This window comes from Spermophilus citellus (genome assembly GCF_964194105.1).
Source record: "Spermophilus citellus genome assembly, chromosome: 9".
NCBI lineage: Eukaryota > Metazoa > Chordata > Mammalia > Rodentia > Sciuridae > Spermophilus > Spermophilus citellus.
The window spans coordinates 67,659,653-67,680,913 of record NC_138191.1 but is presented as its reverse complement, the minus strand read 5'-3'; the positions used below and the strand labels follow the sequence as shown (position 1 = coordinate 67,680,913).

The window sequence follows — 21,261 nt, the reverse complement described above, 5'->3', positions numbered from 1 at the left end:
CTTCTTTTATTTTTTAAATACACCCAAGAAAATTTCCATAATAGCTTGTTCCACTTTCCTTAATATGGGAAGATCTTCTTTATATCTAATTTCAAGCTCTCCCTGTTCAGTATTTAGTTTACCTTTTTTTCTATCCTTTTACTTTCAAGTTTTCTTCATCCTTGTGTTTAAGGAGTATCTCTCACAGACAACATACAATTATTTGTTTTCAATTTCATTCTGACAAAATTGATCTTTTAATTGGATTTCTTTACAAGACCCTTCTTTATGTTAATTCTGAAAATTGTCCCTCTGCTGGAGTGAAGTTCTAGATTAGCGTCATGGGTTTGGGAGTGGAATATCTACTTCACAGTTCACACATGACATCTGGGCTCTCCTCCCTCCCTCTCTGCCCATTCCAACCTCTCTCTCCCTTCCTCCTTCTCTCCTCTGGTCACCTGCAGCCTAGCAGAGTCTGAGGCAGAGAGAAGATGTAGAAGAGGACCCATTTGTAGAGATGATGGTGTAAAGTGTGGAGGGGCAAAGTCAATTCTCCAGCCTTTATGTCCCCATGAGTTGAAATGAAATCTCTAGTGACATACACATCATTCAGCAAGGCTTTATAGCAGGTTTTCCTCTGGGGGAACATGAAAAAGGGCTGTGTTTCCCTTCAAGTTCTGCTTGGGTGAAAATAAAAGCTTTAGGTTGGGCACATGGCACTCACCTGTAATCCCAGTGGCTTGGGAGGCTGAGGCAGGAGAACCGTGAGTTCAAAGCCAGCCTCAGCAAAAGTGAGGCACTAAGCATCCCAGTGAGGCCCTGTCTCTAAATAAAATACAAAATAGGGCTGGGGATATGGCTCAGTGGTCATGTGCCCCTGAGTTCAATACCTGGTATCATAAATAAATAAATAAAACCTTTAGAAAATAAAAACCAGCACCTGGATCATGCTGATAAGAGGGACCAGACCACGCCTAGTCTGACCAATTTGTATTTTTTATAGTCAGTGAGTGAGGTAGAAAGTCTGCAATCCTCAGAGGTAGAGACAGGCCCCCTTAGGGTTCTTATTAGCTGTGTACTCATGAGTAAATTACCTAACCTCACCTGCGGGTATGCTTCTGTGATTGTCGCAGGACTTGGATGAGCTAGATGGAGAGGTGGATGTTGCCTTGAAGCTACGAATTTTACAACCTTTAAAACATTTACAAGTTTTCTAACCTTGAAAGCATCAGACCTCCTTATGTTTGATTCTCCTGCATCAATGTTGAAGGCTCCAAATTAGTAATAGGGTGGCCTACTAGAGTGGACATGACTCAGCATTGAATTGGACAATCATGTAGTGGCAGTGTCTTGCACTTGTCTGTCAAAGACTTTTTTTTTTCTTTTTTTTACTGCAGTTGAAAAACCAAGTCTCAAAAAGATTGAACAACTTGCACAAAAGAATGCAGCTTAGTTAAGATAGGACCAGGACTGGAATGTAACCCATAAACCTTTTGACTATTCAGTTCTTTCACCATCTTCCAATGGAGATAGGAAAGGAGTGTTTCCTTGGGATTGTCCTGGGATGTCCCTGAGTCCCATGATGGTGTTCCATGCAGGGGACACAGAGAAAGGGATAAAAGTTCTAGACTCTGAAATGTTTTCAGTAGTGGGAGGAGAAACCCATTATTCTTTAGGCATTTAAAATCTTTTAACAGTGCTTTTTACCTGCCATTACTAAGCTGAACATGCATTTCAAAGCCTTTTGAAAATTTTATAGAGTAGAATTTCAAAACAGACAACTTAATAGGCTGCTTCTGTGTTAAATGATTCATCTCAAATTAAAATTCTCTCTACATTTTTCAAAACTGATAGGATGATGGTCTCTCTCAGGAACTAAGCTTCTCTAACCCGACCCTTTGTAAGTATTAATTGACCAGTTTGATGCTAAAACACTTGTTGCTCTGTAGACTGCAACTTGCTTACTTCCAGAACTGAGCCCTAAGCTGCATTTAGGACACAGAAGCAGTCTGAAAGACTCACCTACATGTGACCTCACAGAAAACATGCATGTGACTAAGCAACTTAGTTAAGAATTTTTCCATTAAGTCACATGATTTATGTCTGGCTTTATTCTTATGTATGCCTCTATTGACTATAAAGTATACGCTCAAAGAGAACTATCTCCCTTCTGTCAGCATAAGTTGGCACTAGTACTCTGCCACTCAACACACACACTCAATTTCCCCTGGGGTGCCCATGGGCAGGTAAAGATAGACCCTCCAAACTTGAAAGCAAGAACCAGAAATTTCAGAAATGGCTATTGGGATCAAAGCAATGTCCTGGGAGCAATCGTAGACTGTAGAAATAAGCTTTCTTTTGGAATCCTGTTGGGGGTTTTATTTTTGCCTGTTTATTTCAAGAACTCATCTAAAGTGAGAATCTTCACACAAGAATCTTTTTCCCAGGTGCAGAGGATGATAAACAGATTTCTTACTTGCCTGATAAGTGTTTGGAGGCAAATCTTATAGGCTGTGGCTCCAGTTAACCAGGAGCACAGATCAAGGACCAGTTCAGGCACACCAGCCCCAGGAATGGAGCTCAAGCCACGATGCAGGAGTCTTGGGATGCCCTTCTGCTTTGGGTTTCAGCACCTCTGAGCACTTCCTCTCCACGCTTGCTCTCTAACTGCAGCAGGCAACAGTTGGGGAAAAGAACTCTCTGGGTACAATGACATTAGGTGGTATTATCTTGTCCTTGGGAGAGGGGGAAATGAAGCTCTTAGAACAAGCCCCACTCAACTGAGCCATTGCTAACTTCATTTCCTGAGAGATTAAATTGAGCTGATTATATAATACCATAATTTGTTTTCTGAATTTTTTTTTTCTCAGCCTTGGGGAGCTGCGCAAATAGAACGTCAGCATAGATTATTGCTTAATGAGAGGGCTCTCTTCTCCCTAGGACATAGAGCAGAGCAAAAGGCAGGTAGGATTGGGAAGCAGAATTGCCAGGACTTCTCCTGTCTTTTCTGCCAGCAGCACTACTGCCCTCCGTCTTTCTCATTTCACTTTATAGTTTGGGGGTCAGCATTCCTGACACCTTCCCCAATCCAGGGTCAGATCGCCGCCGTGGGTCAGATGGAGGAGTTCCAGGAGAGAATGAAGCTTTAGCCAACTCCTCCTGAAACTCCATCAAAATAATATTCTGAGAATTTGAGGTAGATGTGATAAACTTCAACCTGTACTTTGAGAGCCATCGGGGTCTGGAGCAAACCTGACCATCACCATCAGCCCACTGGTAGCCTGTAATCCAGAGGCATCTAGGATCTAGTTACTTGCATTGCCATCCCCACGGTGTCTGGAGTGGTCAACTCTGGGCTCCTACGGAATTACTGTACTGGGTCATTTCTTGATAGCAATCTTGCTTCCCAGTGCAGTATTTTTTCCACTTACCCTCACTTGGTGACATTTATATGAACTGCACACTCTCTTCATGCTATCAGTTAGATTGTACTTTTCTATCCCTTTTTTTTTTTAAAGAAAGAGTGAGTGAGAGAGAGAGAGAGAGAGAGAGAGAATTTTTTTAATATTTATTTTTTAGTTCTCGGCGGACACAACATCTTTGTTGGTATGTGGTGCTGAGGATCGAACCCGGGCCGCACACATGCCAGGCGAGCGCGCTACCGCTTGAGCCACATCCCCAGCCCCTTTTCTATCCCTTTTGAAACAATGAAATACAATTGTGTGGGAATGGTAATCAGGATAAACTTGCATTTGCCCCAAATAACACTGGAGAAAGAATTTATTCACAAGTGTAACATTTTATTGTAATTAATGTCTTGCCACCCATAGCTGTGGATGAGAACCACTGGCCAGGCTCATGGTATTGGGATTCTGCTCAGATGCTATAAGGACTAGTCTGTCCATGCATCTAGGGTCCTCACCATTACCACAGACCTTGCCAACTCCATTTCTAGGTGGAATGGATCTTTTGCTCTATATTTCCAACTATGGGTGGGATCTTGTTTGGTTGGGGCATGTTGCTAATGCCTTTTCAATGATTCATTACATAAGTTGCCAAATTCTTTTTCCTATAAATTACTTCCAATTCTGTCTCTTATGCACAGAATCAAACCTGAGTTTGTTATGGTGGGACTAAGTCTGTGGGTCATGCTCCTTCAGGACCAGTCTAGCAACTAAGATGGTCAACATATACTTGGTGAAGCCCACTACTGTGTCTCTCTCAAAAGAATATTTCGCAAAAATTATGTGAAATTCCATTTCAGTGATCATAACTAAAGTTTTATATTAAACATACAAATTTTCATTTGTTTACATTAGATAAATAATGTTTCTTAGTGAATTCAGTTTAAAATTACAAGTCTGGGCTGGGGATGTGGCTCAAGCGGTAGCGCGCTCGCCTGGCATGCGTGCGGCCCGGGTTCGATCCTCAGCACCACATACAAACAAAGATGTTGTGCCCGCCGATAACTAAAAATAAATAAATATTAAAATTCTCTCTCTCTCTCTCTTTCTACCTCTCTCTTTTAAAAATAAAATAAAATAAAATAAAATTACAAGTCCAGACTCTTTACATAGTCTTTAGGATTGCTGTCATGCTAAAATGACATGCTAAGTAGTTGTGGTGGGCCTATATGCTTTCATTGCTTGGCACTACTGCTCAGTTATCACTGTGTATGACTAATTTTAATTATAACACAATAATGCTCCAATTGCCACAAGTTTCCCCACACAGTAACTTTTAAAAATTCTTTTTATTACTTATGCATAGCCATTGTGACAAAGAAAGCGCACTTTGAATTTTGCACTGTTGTTTTTTTGTTTGTTTTGGTACTGGGGATTGAACCCAGGGGTGTTTTACCAGTGAGATGCATTCCCAGCTCCCCACCCCCCTGGCCTTCCCCTTTTTTTGAGACAGGGTCTTGCTAAATTGCTTAGGGCCTTACTAAATTGCAGAGTCTGGCCTTGAACCTGCAATTCTTCTGCCTCAGCTTCCCAGGTTGCTGGGATTACACACATGCACCACTATGCCCAGCAAATGTTGCACACTTAAAGAATGTGATTTATTTTATTATCAACTAGATGTTAAAATTGTTTCATTATGTAATGACACTGTAACTGGGTTAAAATAAAAGGATACAATGTATCAGATTAAGAATTCATTACAGTATTCCCAAGTCATGGGAAAACAATGGCCCAAAAAATGAGCAGATTTAAAATAAAATATCTTTAGCATAGTAAAAATTCTCCACAAAAATTAAAAATGAAAAAGGAGGCTCCAAAACAAAATTAATTTTCCAAGTGGCTCATTTATTAGCCAAGTGAAAAGAACTGTTTGGCAGGGGTGAGATAATTACATGTATTTAATTGCTGCAACTGAAGCAATGTGTCCAAACAAAATGAACTTATTCAGGACTATTAGCTTTTTGGCAAGAATAGTCACTCACAGAGTTGGGGACAATGGAATTAGCATCCATACTCAATTCTAGAAAAATAAGATGAGTCATTTTAAATTATTTTTCTTGGCTCTTGATAAGTCAACAGGTATCACTAATACTACATAGCAGTTTATTTGAGAGGTCAAAGACAAATTTGAAGTCATGAGAGTTAGCCTGCATGGATAATTGACATGGAACAATCACAGTTAAGAATATTTTCAAAGATATCAAGAAAAACACTAATTCATTATAATTTGAAGGAGAATCTACTAAGGTATGACAAAACCTATGGTATTAAAAATGTCAACAGTGAAACATGCCTGCAGAATGAGTTGAATCTATCTGGATCTATTTTACAATGGATCTATCTTACAATGATGATTTAGCTGTTTGTTATTGAATCATTGGTACCACCAGTAAACTTCCTTATTCTTATGAACTTAAGCAAAATTCCATGAATGCTTATGAGAAATAAAATCTGAATATTCTGATCTTCCTAGTCATGCATTTGTTTGATGGCTTAACACCGGTAAAGTATTATTGTAATTTTTTGAATTCAGGGCCAAGATTAAAATTTTTCTAAGTAGAAAGAATCACCCTTATTCACTGTTTTTGAACACCGACTGGCTTTGGGAATTAGATAAATTAGATAAAATTAGATAAATAATGTTTCTTAGTGAATTCAATTTAAACTTACAAGTCCAGACAGCACTTATATATGAAAATTATTCTTCAGTAATTTTGACCACAATCAAATGGAAAAAAAAAAAAAAACTTATGTGAAGCTTCTTTACACATTTCCCACGCTGTCACAAGAAGTGATATCTTAATTCCCCCCAAATTTGTAGCAAATGTATTTTTTGAGCTCCAAAGATAATTCTTGCAGGACATTTCAGACCTCAATAAAACTGCAAAGGAAATTTCCATATTTCAAAGTCTGTCAAATGTACAATGGAAAAGCTTCCACCTAACCTTCAATTGGAAGTAATTAATTTTCAATCTAAAAGGAAAATATCAAAGCAAGAATCTAAGTCTATAAATGTCTTCCAAGCAATGAAAATGCTCAATTAAAGTCATATGTTCATGGAGAGATATCAGTATTACGGAATATCATCTGCATAAAAAGACATTTTTAAGGAGGAAATATGTAAAATTTTCTTCTGGATAAGCATTAACCAATAAAAATTTGATAAAATTTGATGAGAAAACTTGCTTTATAAGTAATTATTATTTTATTATGATATATTTATTATTATTATTTCATCAATAAGAAAATGGAAGAAATTTGCTGTCTCTTCTATTAAATAAGTTACTACTTAATATCCTCAATTTTGCCTTTTGGCTGACACAACCTAAAATATTTATTTTCTCGTCCATGACAGAAAAATTTTGCCAACCCTACTCTACTTTAATGCATCCTAAACCACTGTCTAACATATAGCATGACTTTGTTCTGGAACAAGTAGTAAGGGAAATTAAACATTAGGAATAAGATCGTCGATACATTTCTTTGAGAAATTGAAGCAAATGATATTCATATTTAACAGTCTTTCAAGAGGTCTAGAGTTGTGATCTAAACACTGTCAGGATTACAAGGGTTCATTTTCCGTATTTTCTTAATTTTAAGATATAAACAGCCAAATAAGCAATGAATCCCAGTAAAATATTTTCAGGAAAATAAGTCAAATTATATTAGAATAAAAACCAAATATATTGATCTGCATATTCAATTATACACATTGAATGAAAAAGCATATCCTAGTTTCAAAAACTTTAAAAAATATTAAAATATACACATAAACATATACATAAATATATATTAATGTGTATGCATGTATATACACACAAGTAAAAAAATTAGGAAATCAGATAATTTTCTGATCATAAATGTGAATAAAAAATTGGGAAATCTAATAATTTTCCACACTTCCCATTAAGTTTAAATATATGTTTAAGTCTACATCAAATAACTATTCCCCAGTCATTTAATGACAGGAGACACAGCTCTAAAGATTAAGAGCTTGTCTTTTTTTTCTAAGATAAGGTTGTATATTTTATGTGATCTGAATCCTTTCTACTTTGCAAAATTTGATGGGAGAGAAAGTGCCTATTAATAAATAATAAATTGTATAGCGGGTTAGAAATGATAATTACCAGGGGGTGGGGAGAAAGATCAGGACAGGGGAAAGGAATATAAGGAATGTCAGGAGTCAGAATGGTTTACAATTTTAAATAGTGTGGTTAGGGTAAGTGTCATTGGACTTGAAGGAGAAAAATATAAATGGTCAATGAATATGGGGGAAAAATCTTAAAAGATCAATAGTAAAAAAAATCAAAGCTAAGAAGAAAATCTTTATTGATAAAATTAGCAAAAGTGACAACTATATAAAAATACCAAATACGTTATTTCATGGTGTGCTAGCAGAGTGTTAGATTAATTAAATTCTGAGGGTCATTTGGCAACAAAAAATAAAAGCCTTAACAATATGCATGAGTCAAGAATTCCAATTTTAGAAAATTATCTTAATAGCAAGTATGCATAAATACTTGAAAAATCTTGTCTAACTAGGAAAGATTAAACAATTATCAAACATTCAATAGACTACCAAGCAACGAAACAATGATGCAATCTATATGTATTGACCCAAAAGATACCCACTAAAAATCTGTGTGTGTGTGTGTAAAGCAAATGTTATTTGGTGATAGCATACAAAAGACCTTGAACTTCCTGCAGGAGAGGAGTGTCCCTACCATAAGACTCTCCTCCTTGTGTCCATGAACACGAAACCCTGACAATAGGCAGTTTCTGAGGAACTAGCTAATGTCCATGTGGTACGGCCAACTGGGCCTTGTTTCACTGTTTTGGTGACTTTTAAATTCTGTTAGGTAAATGTCATACTTTCCACACGAACTTTAATTTTAAACACAAGCTGCCATTGGTTTCCCTTGATTATTCTACCAGTTTCAATCACTACGCCATAAATTTGTCTCCCTTAATTTTTTTTTTTATTGGCCAGACATGTTGTGAAGCTGTTGACAGAGAAGTTAGAAGGGCGTATCAGCAACAGTTTTCAATATAAGTTTTCCATTAGACATAGATCTGAGGAATCCTGGTGACCCAGAAAAAGACCCTGTGCTGTATAAGGTGTTCTGTTTTCACTCTGCTCAGTGAGCCTCAGATCCATGCCAGGCCATCTATGCATTTTTTTTTTAAATATTTTTAGTTATGGATGGATGCAATACCTTTATTTTATTTTTATGTGGTGCTGAGGATTGAACCCGGTGTCTCACACCTGCGAGGCAAGTGCTCTACCACTGAGCTACAACCCCCAGCCCCCATCTATGCTTTAATTCTGCTGGCCAATGGGGCATGCTTTGGTAGTAAATTGGCCTTTCCCTAAATATAATCCAAGAGACTAAAACATGGTTTAACATAAAATTATGAGAGTAAATATTTTATCAATAAAAACTGAAAAAAAAAAAAAAGGCTGAAACCAACCACTCCCTGAAGAACATCCAGATATTAAGCAGGTCACTCCCACATTTGAAGGGAAAGGCTCATATTTTTTGAGCTTCATCCCCTCTGTTTCAAAAAGAACTTAAAGTAACAAAAGATATGGCTATTAAAATATCTAAATTTTTGGCTCACGAGTTCAAGGCCAGCCTCAGCAACTCAGCAAGGCCCTAAAAGCAACTTAGGGAGACCGGCTCCAAATTAAAAAAAAAAAAAAAATTGTGCCTATGAAGTAGGATTGATGGTTATAGTGGACAAACTCCAGACTCCAGGATAGCTGATTGCCACTCCCCTATTAATCCTTTCCCTTCAAATGTGGGAGTGACCTGTGATTTGCTTCTGACCAATAGAATGTAGTAAAGGGGCCAGAATGTATGCACTTACATACATGATGATGTGTGATATACACATGTGATTGCATAGATAAGAAAGTGTGTTTTGTTGGAATCTCTTGTCCTGGCTTTGGAAGCAAGCTGCTGTGTTGTGGGCATGGCAAGAAATTGTGGGTAATCTGCAGGTACTTCCCTGCCTCTTTCCAACCCCACAGCTAGCAAGATACTGGAGCCTTCCATCATACCACTCCAAGGAACTGAATTCTGCAAACCTGAGTGACCATCTGAGAAGGTACTTCCCCATGGGGCCTCTGTGGCTACCTTGGGATACCTTGTGGCCTGACACCTTGGCGGCAGCCTTCTGAGACGCCTTCCTTATCTTGTTAATGATTTTATATTGATTGTGGTATGAAATGATTATATTTTGGGTAGATTAAATTATATCAAAACCAATTTCACCTTTTTGATTTTAGCTTTTATAATGTGGTTCATAGAAAACTTAAACTTAAATGTCAGTACTGTTAAGATTGAGAGCAGGTGATCTAGAAGTCAAGTCTGGACTAAATCACAGCCAGAATCCCTGGGGCATGGTGACCTAGCATTGTCCCTGGCAAATCCCTCATCTTGCAAGATGAGCCTTATCTAGCCTGGACCTCTCTTTTGAGCTCTAAAACCCTTGTATCCAATTGTCTACTTGACACATCAACTTAGATGACTACAGTCTCTAAATTCTAAGGGCCCAGAACAATCACTGTGCCTGTGTCAGGGGTCTCCAAGATCACCCTTAGACCTGATTATTTATTTGGACTCTCAGGGCTCAGAAAAGCGGCTATGTTCCTGGCTGTGATTCATCATGCCAAAAAGAAACAATCAGCAAAGGAAGAGACATACAGGCAAAGTCTAGGAGAAACCAAGCACAAACTTGCAGCTGTCCTTTCCCAGTGGAGTCACAATAATATGTGACAATACATGCCAAGTGTTGCCAGTTTACCCAGGGCTTGGTGTTTGGAGTTGTTACCAGGAGTACTTTGAGTAGATATGTAGAGCCCAACATGTGATTGACATCAGCTATTCAGACTCTAGGCCTAACATAGGCATTCACCATTAATCACATTGTTAGGATAAATTTTTTGCTCACGTTGGTACAGCCTGGACCAGGACCAGGCTGAGACATACAAATACTCTCTTAGCAGGCAGAAGATGCCAAGGCTCAGGGGTATTCTCAGGAGCCAACAGGGCCAGTCCTACAGACAGACCTGTCTTGAGAGTGATATGTAGCAACCCAGGTCTGCTAACTTCTTCTGCACTATCCCCTATCCCCCAAGATGTTCTTCCTCTAATCCCAGCATCTACCATTGCCTAAGCCATGAGCCAGCCTAGATCACACCACTTAACCCCAGCACCCAATCTGTGATTCTACCTATAAAATCTCTCCCTGCCCCAAATCACTTTTCCCTTGGGTTACTACACCCTGGTCTCTTCTCCAGTTTACTTTCCTCCCCACAACTCTCCATGTAATTGACTTACAGGGGAGAGAAAAACACCCAAAACACTATTTGGAAAAAGGACTAGAATAACTGATTTGTTTTCCTTATCTTTGTGGCCCAAATCCTTGCAAATGCTACATTAGATAACAGGGAGAATACCCTATGCTGCTTTGCATATGAACCATTTGTGAAAAACAATCTATTACATAGTACTTCCTGTGGTTAATAATGCCAAGACAAAATTGAAAGCCTGGTGTTACTATCACAAATGGATGAGAGGCCCTGGAACAGAACCATCAGTTACATTATTTAAGACTGAAAGTGTGGATAGTTTATTTTACAATTTAGATTTATATGGCCAATCTATCACTTAACTCAGAGATTCTCCACTGCAGGGAGTGTGTGCTTATCTTTTTATTCCCAAGGACTGGAAAGAAGTGATAAACCCTGACACATAGTAGGTGCTCAATAAATGCTTATCAAAACACTAAAAAAGAGTAAAGACAAACATAAAGAAAAGTGTTTTTACTAGAGTTCAATAATCCATACTTAAATTCAATCTAGAAATAAGAACATGATTTACATTGGGAAATATATTTCAAAGATTTTACAACAGGACAATCATAGAAGGCCTTGATAATTCATGGCGCTCCAGGCATACACACCGCAAAATCCTCTTTTGGGGTCCCCGGGCTTTCAGATGCTTCCCCGGCTTTCAGATGCTCCCCTAGGGGAAGTCAAGACTGGATTTCAGGGTACTCTTTTCTCAACATGCATTATGGAATGTGTTTTTCCATAGAAATCATGTTATCACAAGCCTATAAATAAATCCTGGCTAGCTAAGGTTAAATACAGCACTCTTTCCAAATAACAAAGAATTTCAATTATACCATGAGACAAACAATTTGCTATGGACTGTCCTGTATCAATTAATATATTCCTCTGTAAGAAAACACCTATTAAATTTAATGATTTTCTGGTATCACTGATTGTTCTATTAAGTTTTTCATCACTGTAAACTGCAAGTGCAAACATTTAAGAGAAAGAAATTTTTATCTCCCATTTTCTTTGCCACTTTTACACTTTGAAAATTCAAAACAGATGTCATATAGAAAAATGAATGAGGCATAAAATATTTCAGATTTACATATTGATAAAGAAGAAAACAAGATTATCAGGAGGGCTGATAATCCTGAAGTACACTATGGTACCATCATTTAATCATGGCTTAGATGTAAGACTGTAGCACAGCAGTATTAGTATATTGCAAATATCTTTAGAAGAGAAATTCTTGGAAATTTTATGTGTGGATTCAGGGGTTTTCCAACATGGAAAATCACACCAACATTCTGGAAACCCTAGGTGACTGGGGATCATTTTAGAACTGGAAAGTACATGCCAGGCCTTGTGTCATATACCTGTAATCCCAGTGACTTGAGAGCCTGAACCAGGAAGACTGCAATTATGCAAGATCCTGTCTCAAAAAAAAAAAAAAAAAAAAAAAAGACAAAAACCCAAAACAAAACAAAAATCTAGAATTACAAAGTATAGCAAAACAAAAGTGATAGGTAAAAAATACAACTTCTAGCAGATCTATGCAAATATCAAAACCACAATAAATCTGGTTTTCATTTTACTGTTTCTTTCACACCTTACATTTTCAAATAAGTCTCAAGGAAATTTTCTTTCCAATAAGAGAATTCAACTCAACAAAAAAAGATGCTGCTTTCTAGAAATCCATCCTCATGCAATACAGTATTCTCTAAAGAGGATTAATATAAAAATCAGATTATTTACCTCTGGCAAAGTACAACAAGAAAACCCCTGGGGAAAATTTATTTCTAAAATTTCTGATTGCCTTTTTTTCGACCACATTATTGCAAAATAGCAAAAGAATGATTATATCTTAGCTAGGTCCCTTCTCAGAATCTCTCTTGACATTCTGTAAAATTTGTAATATTAAGACTAAAGAAGTGTCCATGCATCAAGCTGAAGGTAGTGAGTGACTAATATTCAAGAGCCAGCTCCTTGGAACTATAAATAGGGTTAGTGTTAGTATATTCATTAACGTCTCAAGATACTATCAGCCCTGAAAAAAAAAAAATGGCCACTGCTACACAACGCTAAAGAGTCACATATAGTGAATGGATAACATGAAAACCTTTTTTTTTGGGTAGTCTTGGAAATTTAAATGGAACAGTTACAAACAGGGTGAGCATATGTAAGTGGTTAAATTGCTAGAAAACGGGAAGGTAGATGGGACTTAACTACCACACCTAGCAAAGACTGGACCTGTGTAGGCTTTTATATACAGCAAAAAGCAGGGAGGGTTAGGCACTTAAAAGCTTTTTGATGGAAATCCAGGGGAAGAACTTGGGCCTACAAGTATTATTATTACTATCAATAATAATATACTGTTCATGAAGAACATGCTATCAGAAACATTACAGAGACAAAAGAGCCTAAGATTGTTCTGAAAATGAAATGACACAAGACTGTCCAGAGTATCATATCTGGATTATAAAATTCAATACTTTTGTACTGCCATATTTACTTATCATTAGTGGTAAATATTTCATTGAAAAATTATTAAAAAATTATTGTCAATGATATAAAGTCCTAGCTGATATAGATTATTACCTTACTAGTACCCATCTAATAAGGAAAATATCACCATCCATCTTAAATATCTTTATCATCCAAATATCTTAAATCAATGCTCTTAAATTGTTATTCAAAGGTACTTTCGTCGACTTGCCCCATTACTCTATAATCAAGTCTTTTAAAAATTATAATATCCTATGTATATAAAATAAAAATCTAATGCTGTAAAAAATCTCAAAAATGTAATGTTAGTAATGTTGATTATCTAAAGAACTCAGCTTCATGGAACAGATTTTTGAATATTTATTGCCCATATGGATTAAAAAAAAAAAAAACCTTAAATGCAATGTGGCAATGGTCCTAACACACCTGTAAACAGAATACAACTGAAAATTTTACTATACTCATGGTTGTGTAGAAGTTTTTAAGTCTTAAAGCCTCTTAACATAATCATGTATATCTATGTACAAAACATACATAAATTTCATTTTATTTAAAACATATGAAAGAGGTAATTTCAAAATCACACTAAACATAATAAATATAGAACTTGCTTTGTTAAAAATCTACAGTATACATTCAAGTAAAGGTTAAACTTCCAATGCCAACTATATTTGGGACAAAAATTAAACATTTACAATAATCAGTTTCCTAAAAGTGCTATTTTTAATACCTATAGAGGAAACTCATTCTAGTGCTTTGTTTCCATCCAAACATCTATACATTCCTTTATTCACAGAACCAGATGTTTCTGTTACTAAAAATACATATCCAAAGCTTTTATATCCTTTTAAAGACATTTAGCATTTCAGCTCTTTGGGGGAAGACAGGAAAGTCCAAACAAACAACTCAGACCATCTTGAATTATTAGAGATGACGGACTTTATGGCATACCCTGTTTCAACTTAGATGTGAAATCTGATGAACATGTTAATGAAAAAAAAAATCCCATCCACACATCTAGGGTAAGTCATCTTTTTCCACATGAGAATTTGTATAGGTCAAGGAGCATCCACTGTAGCAACCCTCCTGTGACCCAGGTCTTGATGCTATGCTCCACTTCTGATTTGTACATTCTCTTCCAACCTGATTTGGTGTAGTTTCTTCAGGAGTTATATTCAGTACATTGACTGAACTGTTGGAAAAAGAAAGGTAAATCTTTATAATTATCCCTTCCCTCTTTTATATTATATATGCTTTAGATATCCCTCAATGTCTAAATTCTGGCTGCTCCCACATCCTGTGCTAAGTAAATTTTGAGGACATACTGATCAAGAACATTAAAGAGAAGTGCTTCAAAATGGGTCATCATTTTTACCTATCCATCTCCTTACTATCGATTTTATCGGTCCCTCTAATCTACTCTGAAGCATGCTGCCCAAGTGAAGCCTAGAGTAGATAACAGAACATGTGGATTTTGAAAGCTAATGCTCCATGTCTCCATCTTTCTGCTACTATTTTCTAATCCTATTGTTTTTTTTCTTTGCTTGTGTGCTTGTTCATGCTTGCTTTCATCAGTCCATCCACCCGTCCATTCAGACATTTAATGAGGGCCTATAAAAGTAATTAAGAGATCAGACTCCAAAGCCAGATGGTTTAAGTTCAACCAGCCTCAAAACAAAGAAATATGAAACGATTACTTTAAAATCCACAAAGCTGAGTCAATGAATAATATATTTTTATTGCCTGAATACCTTATATAATTTTTTCAGAAAAACTTTTCAAATGTACATTTCCCGTGACCTTTATTTACTAACCTGATCTTACAACATGACAATGTTGTTAGTCCTAAAAACTGAAACCAATAACCTAAAAATTTTATTTATACTTTATCTACACTTAAAAAAATTGCTTATACTTAATTCAGTCCTCAAAATCCCTGAACCTCAGAGCTGTCTCAGGTAAGTTCAATGATCAACTTAGTTCTGTAAGTAATACAGCACATGTGTCACCCTGCACAGATTCAAAGCACAGCCTTTGTATAAAGTTCTGCTCTATAGTAAAAGAAGTAAGGAAGGAGCTATTATAGAAATTAGTTACAAATACACCTAATTATTTTAATGTAATCTTATTATAAAATAAAAACCAAGTTTCTTCAGGAACAAAACATATAAATTTATAAAATAATATAAAATTCAAGAATTATGTCAAGATGTACAGCTTTATGTAATTCTATTCTGTTCATCTCATTCTCAGAGGTTAGAATAGTTAAACAGAGTTCATTTAAGCACCAAAATTTTGTTTCTTTGCCACTAAAGTTGTCTAGGGTAGCCCTCAAAATACAAAAACAGAAAATCTTTTTAATAATACATTTTTATTTACATATATTTTTGGTGCCACTGAATGTTTACAATGAACCAAACTTAACTTATATTAAAACTTAACTCACATCCTATCATGTAGGTACTGAATGTTAGACTTTTTAATTAAACCACAAAACAATGCCTTCAAGGAATACTGACCTGTCAAATATTTCATAATAAAAATAATTATGTAAAAAAGCAAAAATTTACAAACTTAAAAATGACTGAGATAACTTAGATATAAAATGACTTCTTTGTATATGATGAGAATTTATATCTATATGTAGATAATTCTGACTGATAAATTTGGGAGTTTCAGTAACATTCATGTAAGAAAATACTAGGTTTATATTATTGTTAGATTATAAATTAAACTTTCATTTCCCATATTCAACGTGTCAATCAATCTACTGGCCTTATCTTCAAATACACCTCAAATCTCTACGTTTTTATCTTCACATATGACCTGAGTTCCAAAGACCATAATCTCTCATCTCAACTCCAATAATGTACTCCTAACTGGATCCTCTGGCTTAATTACTGACTCTTATACTGTTTTCCACATAACAAAACTGTACACTTTTAAAAACTTGGATTTCCACCCAAATCTTGAATAAAATTCTGTAATGCTTATCCAATGCCCTTAGAACAATATGTGATCTACAAACTATGTACTACATAAAAACTGTGAAAACAATATTGTTATATTATTTAAAATATTAACTATTGCAAATAAAATTGTATTTTACATGTAAAGTAAAAAGACACACATTATATAATTTTGAGCTCAAAGAATAGGAACCGATGTACCTTGCTTGCTGCTGTACTCCTGGCACAATGCCAATATACTGGACACCTAGTAAGTACTTGTAGATTGAATAAACGCATCTACAAAATTTCTATTCCAAACTTCTACTATTGCTAATACTACAGGTATGTCAACTTCTCCTCAGCATTGCAATTTTTGGAAACACGTAAAAAGATCACCCACAAACAAATACCTATGTTCAGATACACAGGAACGTGTTGGGCAAAAGTCTGAAGTAGAAGGTGAAGCAGGAAGAGATTTAGTCAGTTTAGAAATGCAAACTGGAGACCCATTAGACACACTGTGAGGCTTCTTCTGCTGTGTCCTTGAGTGCACTATAAGATTGTCCCGATCAGAACCTGTTAAAAAAAAGGGGGGGGGGGAGGATGCAGTACATGTGGTGAGGTATTAAAAACAGTGAAGACAGCTACTAGGATGATCCATTTGAAAGAGATATGAGAGAACAAATTAAATTAACTTGCCAACTCTGTTGCATATCCTGCAAACAGAAAGATCTAGTTATAAAAATGTTACCTCTAGACTGATTTTTCAAAAACCTGACATTATTTCATTCACAATGAAAGTTACTTAAGATAGGCATAGTCTTCCTCTCATTCTCATTTTGACTCACTAAATAAAATCTTAAAGTTGATTTTTAGGTCAAATTAAAAGAACTTTTTCTCGTGATCTACAAAGGTTTATATTAATAATCTGTACATTTCATTTGGATACATTTTCAGATTAAAGAGTTTATGAAGTACTCACTTCCTGAGAAGGCACTGAAAAGTTTCACATTTTCTGAGTTCTGGTGGTCAAATGTAGTCATATTTAAAAACTGCTGTTTTAACCAACTGGCTCTTTCTTCTTCAAAAGCCTTTCTCTACCATGACGACAAACCAAAGAAATAATGGTTAATACTTCAACATACACACGGTTGCCATTTCACGACTTCTCTATTGGTGTTTGCTCTCTGGCTTATTTATACATATTCCTTATATATCAAATAAATTAACCTAGGAAACTAAGAAAATCATGTTTAAAAATTCTACCCATTTCACCAAATAAACCAACAATCCCTATTTTCATAGTAATTTTGAATTCAAATGAACAATGCCAAAAACATACAAAACACATTAATTTTAACATATATTATCGGATGAATCAATGACTGTAAAACAAAGCTTTAAAAAGAAAAGCAAAAATTAAGATTTTTTTAAAAAGCAAAAATTAGAACATTTAAAAGATAAATTCTGAAAACAAACTATGTGGCTAAAGTGAATAATAAAACTAACTCTAAACACCAGTTTGGTGATTCACAAGATAAAGGTAAAAGAATATCTAAAGAAATACTCAGAATGCCAAACATTGGGGCTGGGGATGTGGCTCAAGCGGTAGCGCGCTCGCCTGGCATGCATGCGGCCCGGGTTCGATCCTCAGCACCACATACCAACAAAGATGTTGTGTCCGCCGAGAACTAAAAAATAAATATTAAAAATTCTCTCTTTCTCTCTCTCTCTCTCCTCTCTCACTCTCTCTTTAAAACGGAAAAAAAAAAGAATGCCAAACATTGTCTGAACATACAGATGTCTAGAATACAGCAAAGTCAAAAAAAAGAGAAAAATTAAAAAATAGATAAAATTTCCGTAGACACAATCTTCCAGATAAAAATAACTACTTAGACATATCCTGGTAAATTTTCAGAATAGCAGGAACAGAAAAGTCCAAACACTTCCAGAGAAGGGGATAAAAACTAACGTTATCTACAAAGTAATATAGGTTATAACATAATCTGGCCTTTCTTTAACAAAATCAAACATGAGAAGAAATGGAATAATTCTTCCAACACTATGAGGAGAAAAAAAGGTGACAGAACAAATGTGGAATGTATTTTTGGGTACTCCAGGATTCAAAATGTTTATCTCTTATGTACTATTTATGAAAAGTTACTTCAGATGGTAACATTGGAAATTCAAAAGAAACCCCTAAGAGAAAAGTATGAGATACATATAAGAAATACAGCAGCTAAGTCTGTATTTAGAAAATATAGAAAGTCAGAAAGGAAGCTACAGAGAAATTCAAAGAATTCACTAACTAGTAATACAGCTCTTCTGGGTAGCGAAGTGTTAATAATACAGAAAATTTTCTATGTGTCTAAACATGTTAGTTTATGGAATGAACAATATTTATATAATCATGATGCTATCAGTGTTGTTGCCTGGTTTTAAATTTTCAAATCTCAACTTTTGACAAAGTACTTATTTCTACCCTGATTATATTACAGGATGGAACACAAATGTATTACCACCTGACAATGAAAAATAATACCATAAACAAAAATAGCCAAGTAAAGGGGGAAAGAAAGGTGGAAGAGGATAACTATCAGAATTTCTTCATCTTTCTTTGCAGGGATTTGATACTGTCTGAAGATGAACAAATGTGATATGGAAACATCAAATATATTATTTATTTACAGTAAAAAAGGAAACCAAAACAGCAAAAGTTAATATTATGAAGAAATCAGATGTGAATGAGGAAGAGTATAGATGGAAAATACCAGAAGATCACTATATTCTTTATCTTACACAACAGAGAATTGATAGACTAACATCGAGAAAAAATTATTTAAATACTAAATATTTAAGTTAAAAGAATACTTTCAGAAGAATTTACCAACACAAACATTTAACAGTGGTTACCACTAAGGAGTGAAACTAGGAATAAAGGAAGAGGATTTTTTTCTCACTTTGTAGTCATATATATTTTTTTAAAAAACTGTGTTCAGACATTACTTCTATAATTTTTGAATGGAAACATATAGGTAATACATTGCTTTAAAAAGCAAGCTGTAGAATTATACATGAATAAACAATCTAAACTATTAATTATTAATGCATACATCCCTGAATGAGAGACTGGAGATAGAAGGAGAATTTTGTTTTTAACTATTTTTTTCCCTCCAAACAAAGCACATGTTCTTCTGGCATACCTACTGATAGAGGCTAAGGTGCCTAAGACACTGTTGTATGAAACTAAAACACTTCACAGAAAAAAAGCCAATCTGAAAGGAATAAATAAATGCTTATAGCTTATATTTTAAAAACTGCAATTCCCAATCTGGTAAGGGAAAAAAGATATCATTCTATAATGTTCATATGCTTAGCCTCCCTTCAGTTTATGAGATGACCAATAAAATCCTTTAGAGAAAAAACTGGATAAGAAAGAAAGAAAAGCAAACTAAAAGCACTCTACTGAAGGCTATGTCCCAAACTCCCGAATTTTCAAAAGCACAACTATTTAAAATACCTCCAATCCTAGGCGAATAGCAGCTTCTGTAAAGTTTCGTCTTTCTTTCTCAAAATTCTTTTTTTGCTCTTTAAAAAGAGACCATTCTTCTTTGAGGCGTTCCTTTTCTTCCAACAAATAACAGTCTCGAAATAGTGAAGTGGTATCATCATCACATGCAGTAGCGAGCTGCTGCTATTAATTTTAAAACATAGTAAGTTCCAGGGGATCCCTGCAACACTCCGAGTTGAAATGAAAGCAAGGGAAGACAGGTTAAACTTTAGCGAAAGGGCAGAAATTTATGAAGAATCAGAAAGTCACATGACAATTCTCCTTTCCCAAATACTACTACCTCAGCTATATAAGAAAGGGTACAGGACATCACCTGTTAGCAGACAACTTGGTTTAGACTGGGAAAAGTGATAAATATAAAAATCTTAAGAAATACAGGAATAAAATCTAGTAAGATTCTGTAAAATTCTGGCCTTTTATAGGAGAGAACAGCTTTGAAAGGTAATTCACATTTACCTGTAAAAGTTGCTGCTGTGTTTTAATCATTTCTTTACATTGCTGAATTTCTAACTCCAGTTTCTCAGTTTCTTGTTCATGGTCTTGTCGTGATATCACATCTTCATCATTAAAACCTTCTAAATGTACCTTTGAAACTAACAGAAACCCAGTAAGATGACAAAGATTAATACCACCATTAGTTTTGGGATGTTTTGAGCATGTATTTAAAAATCAAGGGTCTCAGAACTTTTTGTAGAATCTCATAGTTTTTTTTCAAAAAGATAGGGTCTTTTTTTTTTTTTTTTTTTTTTGGTACCAGGATTGAACTCAGAGGCACTCGACCACTGAGACACATCCCCAGCTCTTATTTTATTTAGAGACAGGGTCTCACTGAGTTGCTTTAGTGCCTTGACATTCCTTAGGCTGGCTTTGAACTCATGATCCTCCTGTCTCAGCCTCCCAAGCCGCTAGGATTACAGGCGTGAGCCACTGCGCCCGGCTAGTGCTTTCCTTTTAATAAACAAAATAAAGTTAAATTTGTTATTTTAACATTATAAAGTTTTTAAAAAGCAAAGCAACTAGAAGCTCATAACAACTCTAAATTTGTATCACTTTATGGATAAATGATATTTTTGCAAAGCTCTGTTGTCAACCCTTAATTTGTAATCCAAATATATGCAAGACTATGTCCTGATTAGAAATAGACAAATTAGCTACATTAACAGAATGTTAACAAAAATAACAAATTCATAACTATGTTCTTGTTGATAGTGTTTTAGAGGATCAATGCAGTCTTCAAATCTTGTTCTCTCATACTACATTCAACAAATAGGAAGTCCAGACATACTTACTGAAAGGGTAAAGTTTCTAACCTGCAAAGCCTGAATTAAAATGTAAAAGACCAGGCATTGTAAAGTTTCTAAGCTGCAAAGCTTGAATTAAAAAGTGAAAGACCAGGTATTGTTAAGTTCCTCTGCTACACCCAGAACCTGAAATTCCTGAGAT

General features: G+C 35.4%; 1 protein-coding gene across 5 annotated transcripts in view; it reads right to left on the bottom strand.

Annotated features, from left to right (window-relative positions):
* Positions 1-14,044: 14,044 nt before the first annotated feature.
* Positions 14,045-21,261, bottom strand: part of SSX2IP (SSX family member 2 interacting protein) — a 43,097-nt gene continuing 35,880 nt past the window's right edge. For 4 of the 5 annotated variants that reach the window (XM_081305068.1, XM_081305067.1, XM_081305071.1 and 1 more), the window contains 5 exons: positions 20,275-20,411; positions 19,768-19,941; positions 17,230-17,344; positions 16,658-16,823; positions 14,045-14,488 (listed from right to left, as the gene is read on the bottom strand). In XM_081305068.1, coding sequence (XP_081161194.1) covers positions 14,314-14,488; positions 16,658-16,823; positions 17,230-17,344; positions 19,768-19,941; positions 20,275-20,411 — 767 coding nt within the window. In that variant the 3' untranslated portion in view covers positions 14,045-14,313. The remainder of the gene's footprint in view (positions 14,489-16,657; positions 16,824-17,229; positions 17,345-19,767; positions 19,942-20,274; positions 20,412-21,261) is intronic. The other variant, XM_081305070.1, reaches the window with a different exon arrangement.